This window comes from Triplophysa rosa, linkage group LG6 (genome assembly GCF_024868665.1).
Source record: "Triplophysa rosa linkage group LG6, Trosa_1v2, whole genome shotgun sequence".
NCBI lineage: Eukaryota > Metazoa > Chordata > Actinopteri > Cypriniformes > Nemacheilidae > Triplophysa > Triplophysa rosa.
In genome coordinates, this window is record NC_079895.1 from 22,909,785 (window position 1) to 22,920,177 (window position 10,393).

At 41.1% G+C, this 10,393-nt stretch overlaps 1 protein-coding gene across 1 annotated transcript in view; it reads right to left on the minus strand.

Moving 5' to 3' along the window:
* uxs1 (UDP-glucuronate decarboxylase 1) overlaps positions 1-9,509 on the minus strand; it is a 188,017-nt gene extending 178,508 nt beyond the window's left edge. The window contains exon 1 of the mRNA XM_057335651.1: positions 8,820-9,509. Within this exon, the coding sequence (XP_057191634.1) occupies positions 8,820-8,907 (88 nt within the window). The 5' untranslated portion in view covers positions 8,908-9,509. The remainder of the gene's footprint in view (positions 1-8,819) is intronic.
* Between the last annotated feature and the right edge of the window lie 884 nt (positions 9,510-10,393).

Consider the following 10,393-nt stretch of genomic DNA (forward strand, 5'->3'; position numbering starts at 1 on the left):
AATGGTGGATCTTGAACTAATTTGTTCTAACGTTTAAAAATTGGTATAACGTTAGCCTATGTTCAATGCATTAAGGTCAATAAGTTCATTTGAATTATTAATGACAAATAATCTAATTGTGGCATTAACATCCATGTTCATCTGTTCCACAGGTATTGGACTCACCATTCTCACCAATAAAACATTTTTAACTGATGCCAGAGGAAATGTGAAGGTGGTTTAATGGATCTGAATTGATTTATTTGATTACCTTTTTTATTTGTTTCTCTGTTTTTTAAATAAGCTGTTAAATATTTGAATTCAAACACTGAATAAAAGTATTTTTGTGAAATACCTGTCAGCGTTTTTGGTCTTCAGATACATTTTACTTAACACATATTAATACCTCATATGATTTCAAGTAATATTTACAAAAAACAAACAAGTAAAGACTACTGAGGAAAAGATAACTAGGACTCTTGTTAAGAAATATTAAGTATATTTAGAAGCATTACTTAAATAAAATTTACAAACAAAGGATGAGTAAAATTGACTTGACCCCGTACTTGGGAATTTCTAGTAAAAACTACTTATACATGGGTTTAGCATTTACTTGGACAGTTCTGATCAATTTACTAACATTTCCTGAGTGGAAAACCTTGCCTAGCTTTTTTCAAGTAAACTTCACTCCAAATTTTTTTCAGTGTGGGATCGGGATGCCATAGTAAGAACCAAGTGAGACTCAGAGCTGGTGCGGTTCCAGCCGTCATCATGTGCTTCGGCCGCTGGCGAGAAACATGGTCACCGATCCGTCAGAGATGCAGCTCAACGAAAACGTGAACTGTGCACTGTAATAGGGCTATGCAATTAATCACAAAACAATCGCGATTTGAGCACATGCGATTTCTAAACCGCATAAGGCAGCAATTTTATTTAATTTATTTATATTTTTATTCAGAATACTGCAACATTCTTGTGCGCATGTTTGAGAGGTTAACCAATCAGAGCTCACTCTGTTTTTAAATTACGAGAAAGCGGGAGAACAGAAGTGGGAGGACAGAATAGGTGAACGGGAGGAAAGAACATAAAATATGGATGCAGGTCAGAATAAAAATGATTTTGTGCCAAAGAGAAATTCAACATCAGTCGTTTGGGAGTATTTTGGATTCAGGAGAGAGGATGTGTCAGAGAGCAAGGTAATTTGCAAGACCTGTGAAATGATTATTGCAACGAAATGGGGCAATACAACAAACCTGTACCAACACTTAAAACAGCACCACAAACTGTATTATCAATGCATGTCGACAAAGTCCATCGAAACTAACAAAAGCAGACCTCAAAGCCAGCCTGAACCGACTGAACAAGTATCCATAGTTCAAGCATTTGCAAGCGTCACGCCTTATGAGAAAGGATCAAAACGGCACCAACCTATCACATATGCAAAGACATGATGCCTGCGTACATCGTCAGTAAAGACGGCTTCCGAAGACTAATACAAACACTCGACAAAAGATACCAGCTGCCCTCTCGCACTCATTTCACGCGAGTTGCTATTCCCGAAAAGCACGAGAAATGTAAGGTGGGCTTATGAATACGAGCTTAAGCAGGTGAAATACTACTCCACGACCACAGATATGTGGTCCAGCAGAACGATGTAGCCGTATATGAGTTTAACGGTCCATTATATTATTGACAACTTTGAAATAAAAAGTCGATGCTTGCAAACAGAATGCTTTCCAGAAAATCACTGTGACGAGGGAGGCGTGACGAGAGCCGTGGGAGGAGGAAGATCGGAGGAGATCGGAAGCATAAAAGGACGAGCGACAGGAGAATTCGGCGAGAGAGGACCGGGCCCGGACATGTTAAGTTTTGTTTATGTTTGTGTGCCTTTTTACTGCTGGATTATTGTTTGTTTATTTTTTATCAAAAGTTTGTGAGTGTTCGCCGGTTCCCGCCTCCTTCCTTCCCTTTTATTGAGCCTTTGTTACAGTGGTGCCGAAACCCGGGAGGAAGGAGGGACATGCTGTCGAAGAGCCCTCGCCACTGAGGGGGATCGCGGTGCCGAAGAGTTCGGGCAGCACGGACGAGGGTAGTCCGCGAGCGGCTGCCGAGCCGGTAGTGCTGGCGTGTGTGCCCAGACGGGGCGAAGACCTCGTGGCATGTTCCTGGGTCCGAGGTGGGGTGGCTGCCGTCCGAGAGGGAGCCGAGAAGTCAGCCCCGCTGGCCGGAGCCTGCTGCCGTCCGCCATGTAGGGGAGGAGCAGGAGGCGGGGGACTTGCTGCCGGCTGCCCTCAGTCGGAGGAGCCATCGCCGGCTGCCAGGAAGGTGGAGGAGGAGCGAGGGAGCGTCCAGTACCACCGCGAGGAAGAGCCTCTCGGCTGGCTGAGGACCGAGCGACAGCATGTTGGGGAACCGGACCAAATTTTTTTTTCTCTGTTTCCTCTCTCGCCCCTGTCGCTCCTGGTGCTTCCGTCTCCATTCTCTCGTCTCGTCTATCCATACCCCCAGGAGATCGGAAGCATAAAAGGACGAGCGACAGGAGTATACGGCGAGAGAGGACAGGGCCCGGACATGTTAAGTTTTGTTTATGTTTGTGTGGCCGGCAGTCTACCGTGAGGTGGCTGCCGGCCTTTTTACTGCTGGATTATTGTTTGTTTATTTTTGATTAAAAGTTTGTGACTGCTGTTTTGTACTTATTGTACTACTGTAGTATTTTTACCATGTTAGTTCATGGTACATTAATTAATGTTAACAGTGACAACGTTTGATTTTAATAATGTATTAGTAAATGCTTAAATTAACATGTCATGAACTAACATTAATAAATGCTCTATTAGTATTGTTCATTGTTAGTTCATTTTAGCTATTGCATTTATTAATTGTTAACAAATAGCACCTTATTGTAAAGTGCTACCCAGTAGTTTTATATTTAAATGCATGAAATACTTACAATATAACACATTTTCATCATGTTTTGCTTTTTTTTTAGAAAATGCAATCAAGGATGAACCTCGCATTTCCCGAGCCAACGGCTTGTGCAAAAAGATTTTGGGACATTTGGGCTTCCTAATGTGCCTACCCAGAATGCCATAGGCCCAGCGGACAACTTGCTTGTATGCTGTGTAGCAAAATATCAGTATTGATTGTCTTATACTAATGGCATTAAAACGTGTGACAAAGGTAGTCATAACATAAATATAGGCAACTTGTAAATAAGAAACAGAATTATATTGTTTTAATATAAAAATATTTAATTTCCTATTTATTTATACATACAATTATTTAGCTCAGAGTAATAAATTATCTTCTGAGTCTGCCCTAAACATACTCATGTCTGCTGGCCTGGAGTGGTCCATGCTCCTGTCTGAAGTGCATAAAGGCTATCTGTAGCACGTATGGGTTCAGACAGCAAGCCTTAAAACCTAGGTGCAGAGTCCAGCACTGGATATCAAGTGTGGGGGTGACATTGTCCACTAAGGCCCAGTATGCATACAACTCCCTGCAGCACTGACTTTCCTCAGCTGTGACCGTGGTCGCGCATTTCCCACACAAGCACCTATGAAACGTGTTTATCTCTCTCTCCTGCGGTAATGAGAAACCGCTATATCACATAACGTTAGTGTGTACGGATATTAAAGGTGTGCTAAACTGGCCGTTTTTATTATTTTATACTGTTGTCTGAGGTCTACTTATGACATTCGCGTGGTTTTTACATTCGAAAACATCAAAATCAATAAGTAATAGGCTATTTTCTACCCGGGTTTTGAGGCAGTCTCGTCAAACACTCTGTTTTAATGGGCGTGTCGCATTAAAGACTTGGAAGTAAACGCCCACTGCTATGATTGGATAGCAGTTTGCGTAGTAAACTTAGTTGGAGTCTTCTGTGAATTTGGTTAGACACGTAACGTTAGGTTACACATTATCAGGACATATCAAGCGATCTCTAACGAAGCAATAGTGACGCATAGAACAAATATGTTTTACTCACATAAGACTGCTGCGCCATTTCTGTCGGATCCAATATTGACTGCACAGCACTGCTTTTAAATTTTAGTCTCTCTGCAGCACCTTGTTCACAAAGGAATCCATGGTGAAATGAAGCGAACAAATGCTCACCCACGTGAGCAGGAACATACTTAAAAATAAACTTCAACCACGCATTCCTAATATCAGAATCCGAAGGAAGCGACTGTGTTCTTCCACAACCAGGCAATGCACAATGATGCATGTTTATTGCTTGGTCACTCTAAATAAAAATAATAGTGAAAGAAGTCCTCAACTTTTGCACATATGACACGGGGCTAGCCGCTCTCGAGAGCCCTTCGCTAAAGTGACAGGGTTGCCAGATTTTCACAGAAAAAATAAGCAAATAAAGACAAGACAAAAACAAACCTTAAAATGCAAATTGTTTATATATTTTATAAGACCAAAAATTCGTAAAATCTGCAACAGACCATTTATTAAAGGTCCCATGAATTAAAATCACAATTTTAACCCGACCTTTTGTTATATAAGAGGGAATCATATTCACACGAACATCATGCAAGTGTCAGAACTGAAAATGCCTTTGTTACTGAGATTGCGTCTGTTATTGACCCCAGGCCCAGCGAACGGCAGGTTCTGGAATGCACCTATCTATGACGACATTGATAGGTTGAACCCCACCTCCAAAGAAAAATATCAACAACTACTTCTCCAGCCCCGCCCACAAGGGCTGGGCGATATATATTGCGATTCAGGCTAATTATGCATGTCTAAATCAATTCTGAAATTGATTAGATGTTTTATGCACAGCTCTTCTGTGAACTACGGCTGTTTGATCAATAGGAAGTACTGCTCCTCTGCTCGATCTAAAATCACTACCAGATTGAGTCGTTTATAACGTGTATTTGAAAAAGCAACACTTGTCTGTCATCATTACTATAAATCAACTTTATTATCATGAAAATATAGAATATTACCACAGGCATTTCCTGGAACTAATTGCTCTTCTTCGGTTTCCCATATTCAGAGTTTCTGCGCAAGAGCGCCCTCTGGCTTTCGGATGTGGCGGCATTTAACCGTAAGTCATTTAGAATTGTACGATATATCGCCCAGCCCTACTGCCCACTGGTTCGCGCATGACAGAACCAGTGGCGTGGAACCAGATAGAGCTAGCAAGCAATAAACAAACATGCCGTTAAAGATTGCTAAATATTGTGCCATCCCAGGTTGTGGAAGAATACAGTCGCTGCATAACCTTCCTTCGGATTCTGATATACGGGGTTAAACTTTATTTTTAAAGACGTTCCAGCTCATGTGGGAAAAACATGGAGCGTTTGTTCGTTTAATTTCTCCGAGGATTCCTTCGTGAACAAGGCACTGGATTTGTGGAGAGACTAAAATTAAAAAGCAGTGCTGTGCCGTCCATATTGGATCCGATAGGAATGGCACAGCAATCTTAGGAGTAAAACATTTTTGTACTATGCGTCACTATTGCTTTGTTACATGTTACTTTCCTAACACATCTACTACTTATGCAAACGTTGATCACATTACAAACAATACAAAACTATAATGCTATAAGAAACAGAAAAGATTAATTCATTGTTTACCTGGGTCTTTAGCCTATGATTAGCTCACCACACCTCTTATCTGACACGTCCTCGGGTTTGACGCCTTCGTTCATCACGTGACAGCGTCGTAAGCTAAACCAATGCAGTCAGAGCCGGAAAGAGAATTGATTAGTTCACCTCTCGAGTCTTCGGGTTTGACTCCTTCGTTCATCACGTGACAGCGTCGTAAGCTAAACCAATGCAGTCAGAGCCGGAAAGAGAATTGATTGTTCACCTCTCGAGTCTTCGGGTTTGAATCGTTCGTTCTTCTTGAATTCCAGTACAGGACCCATAGAATGTTGCGCAATGCGCATGCGCGACTGAACGAATCACTCCCTAAGACGACTCGTTCTTCCCGAGTCACATTAAAGATTCGTTCAAAATGAACGAATCGTTCAAGAACGACCCATCTCTACTCAACCTGGATTGAAAATAGCCGATTACTTAGCCCACTACGCTTTTTCAAATATTTCTTGAAGAAATCAGGACAGTAGTGGTCAAAAGTGGACAAAATAGACGGATTACAGCAGCAGGTGTAAACGGGTATGTGCCTCTTTCGTCCACTTGTGATCCATCGACCAAAACGCATCTTATTACCAGGCATTAACAGGGCCTTATAAAGACTGCAGAGAGCCACATCAGGGTGGCAGAAGAGCCACATGCGGCTCGAGAGCCACGGGTTGCCGACCCCTGACCTAGTCAGTAACAATGACATGTGCTTGTAAATGATGTTTTGTACTCACTCACAAGTAAACTGTGGTTTGGTCATGAATGTGCTGCTTCTGCCGCTCACTGAACAGAGAAGACGCCAAGGGAGACATTTTTCCACGCCACAAAGTTAAGGTTTATCCAAAAAGACGCTATTCGCTTTTCTGAAGGAAAAAACTCTGTAAACACAGCACCACTACACGCCGTTGTGTGTATGCGTGCTCGCGACGTGGTGTGGTCTGTGACAGATGCAAATGCACCGCGAGTCTCGTCTGACTGTGCGCGCATTTTCCAAAACGCACCAGGCATCGTAAGAAAGCCAATGAATGGGAAACACACGCCCCTTCGCGATCATGTTCAGGGCAGGGGTAGAAGCCTAAGATCACGCTCTAATGAAGGGAAATGACAAAACGGGGAGTGACTAATTGTCCTTATTGTAATCCGTCAAAATGACTGACGGTCTTCAGATTTCTCCGTCACTGGTAAAAAAAAATCTGTCAATGACGGAGAATTTTCGGCCGTAGGAACATTAAGACCTGTTTAAAATGATTTAAGAAATAGAACACAATGCTTCAGTGAATTTAAGACTTTTTAAGGCCTAAAATTTTGATTTTGGAATTTAAGACTTTTTAAGACCCTGCGGACACCCTGACTAAAAGAAAATATTAAACAAACCCCCCTTTCAGCTGAAACAGCCACAAGAAGAGCTGAAATGTTATCAGACACAAGGTGTCTTTTCCATGTTATTTGGAGTTTGTGTGGTGTCAACCGTGCATCTCGCAGCTTGTACACATGATAGCTCGTCAAAAATGATGCTATATGAATGCAACCACATCAAGCACAAAATATTGCATACCCAAGTCATTAGGTGCAGGGCTCGAAATTGTGACCATTTTAGTCGCATGTGCTCCTGAAATGTAATGTGCGACCTCAAAATATATTTGGGAGCATTTGTGCGAGTGCACATTTTGTTGTGGTACGACTGGTTTTCAATGCTGTACAGAATGTTCGCTATTACTGCACACAGTGCATGCTGTGAGCTACAGTGCCCGTCCCAGCCATTCAATGAGAACGCGTTTTTGTATTCCGCGGCGCTAACAGTTAACTCCTGACAACTTTATCACTAATTGTTCATGTTAACATTTGTGGTTATGCTTGCATTTATGGAGTTTAAATAGACCCAATACTCACGCGCATGTAATCCGTGCGCACGCGCGATGCAAACGCACATAGTGATAACCACGCGCGGAAAGCTGCTCCGCGAGGGCGTATTTAAACTCTCTCATAAAATGAGAATTAATAAATGGCTACAACAGTATAACTCAAAGCACAAGTTATTATAAATTACAATATGATGTACTCTCTAAAATTTAATTTAAATAATTTATTTGTTTTGCTTTATTTGTTTTGAAAATATTAAAACGGGCTATGCCAGTAAACAGATATTAGATAACTCAAATTTAATGACTACAGGAGACATTTAATTATATTATTATAGTATGTTTTAAATAGGTCATACATGTCATGTAAGTTTAACTGCTATATTATATAGCATAATTTTTGTTGACAGATGTAAGAAATCAAAATGTCACTTGTACTCTGTACTCAGACATGTAATCTGTAGATGTCTCCGCTCATTTGATTTGTAACTTTTAACATGCATTGTCCCGCCTCCAAAGTCTCAGAAGTCAACTCAACGAGCGAGCAAGTGTTGAGCAGTTGCGAGAGCATAGAGAGAATCGCGCACACGCTCGTCAAAGCCTCTGCTCGCAGACTGAGTTTTTGCTCGCGGAGCAGAAATGCGCCCGCGCGAGGATTCCTTCCCGCTTGCGGATACTGTTCTGCTCGCTCGCGGAGTTTAAATGCGCCCTCACGGAGCAGCTTTCCGCGTGTGGTTATCATTATACGAGTTTGCATCGCGCGTGTGCACGCGGATTCCATGCGTGTGAGTTTTGGGTCTATTTAAACTCCATATGCATTTACCTGCTACATCATACAAGTGTAGTAATAACCACTGGTCATAAGAAATATATCAAGAGATTTGGTAAGAAACTATTACACTATTAACAATTACTTGTATTGCTTGGGTACACTGTTTTTAAGATGTTTTTTTCTTCATAGGATTCAGACATCTCCATTTCCCCTGACCGATGGACCTTAACATCTTTCTTGGAGCTACAACTTCTGCTATTTCACAACACCTGATCAATGCATCCTCATAAGGCCCTGCAAATTCGAGCCACTGATACCAGGTAAGTAAAAGTACAATACTTTTATGTTGTATACTGTGATCATTCAATTATAAATTTGCCATCTGTAGCATTTACTTCTGATATCACCCCTGTTCCATGTAAAAAAAACTTTTGAGAACTCATATATGACAGATATACAATCACGTGATAGACATTATGTGATAATTGTACTTTTAACACACTGCAAGTAACTTTGGATGAAGGTGTGTGCTAAATGCATAAATGAATACAAACAACAGCAGATACCAATCTTATTCAGCAGAGTCAGTGGCCTACATGTACTCACAGGCGATGTAGGCAATAAGAGCGAGGGCGATCAGGATCTTCATCATTCTTCTATTAATGACTGTGATCATCCAGCTCATCCGCATCATCCTCCAGCACACAAGGCATTGATCTCTTCCTCACCGCTTCTGCATCTCACTATCATTCAGTACTCGCATTCATATGCCTTACATGTTATTTTAACCTGACACTTATGTATTGAAAGACTTATCAATCTGATTCGGGGTTAACGTAATCAAGCATATACGTTGATAACGACTTCTGTAAGTTAGTAAATGAGAAATTCCATGTAATGCAGTAACGTTATGCAGTCTGTGAACTAACACGTAGCAAGCTAACCAATGTTATTTCCTCTCAAAACAGTTTCCACGGCAAAACCGAGTCTGTCAGGTTTATATTCGGGAGGCATTTAGGTCAAAGCAGTTTATCTGTTAAAGGAAGTAAAACGACATTTTCCTCGGCGATTAGTAGTTAGCAACGTAGCGTCATAACTACATACCTGCAGCTAGATCGCTAACTTTTATATTTCTACTCAATATTACCGGCTTATCTTAAAATTCCTGGTCTAGTAGTAGGTCCTCGGTTTATCGATAATCTATATAATTAACAAAGAGTTAAGCTGTGTTCACTTGAAGTGGAAAAAGACAACGCGACTCCGCACGAGCGTCTCTGAGCAGGATAACATAAGCGATGATGTCTGCGATTGATTACCCAGGCTGCCGCCGTAGCAGGAAATTAAATGCATTTTGTTTGCAGCTTTATTCGCTAAAAGACTAAAAGTCATCGCATGAACTTATGTTAGTATTTTATATGTTATTTTTGGGGACAAATTAAAATAATGAAAACGCTCGCCTTTTAAGTGTCTTTTGTGCGTTGTCAGAGGAAAGTAATCAAACGCAGATTTATTCACCTTGAAAAGAGTGGCCCATTCATGAATACCGTGAGGGGAGCAATACTTAAATTTGGTGATTTTCCACGTTGGCTCACAACCCTATGCTTCATGCCTTGGTCATTGGATAAGTTTCCTGCGTTTTATTTCAATGAAGTTCAATAAAGTTTAGTTTTAACTAGTTTGCCACATAATTTCCTATAGGCAGACTTGCTATGGCGCTTTAAATGTTTTAAAAACACATGTTAATGATAATATATTAGCAATTGGAAAATTAGAAAACATTAACTGTGTCTTAAACTGCCACTGTGTTTTCACTGTCTTTACATTGAGTAGGCCTAGTTTACATAAGTTAATTCAGTAGCACATACTGAAGCACATACTGACACTTGGTAATATGCCGATAGTTTTCTAATTCCTCACCAGCATTTGAGTGGTGCGGAGCCCGTCTAGTCACCTGTCGGAGAAAAAAAAACAAGACCCATAAATCCGTGGCCACAGATTTGTAATTTAAAAAGCCATACTCGCAGATTCTAAAACTGTTCCCACAGTTTACAAAACCGTGCTCTCGGATTAATAAACAGTACCCACGAGTTTCCAATCCGTGCTCTCGGTTTTTAAAACCGTCCCCTCAATTTTTGAAATCTGTAGCCACAAATTCATAATCTGTGCCCACGCTTTCGCAA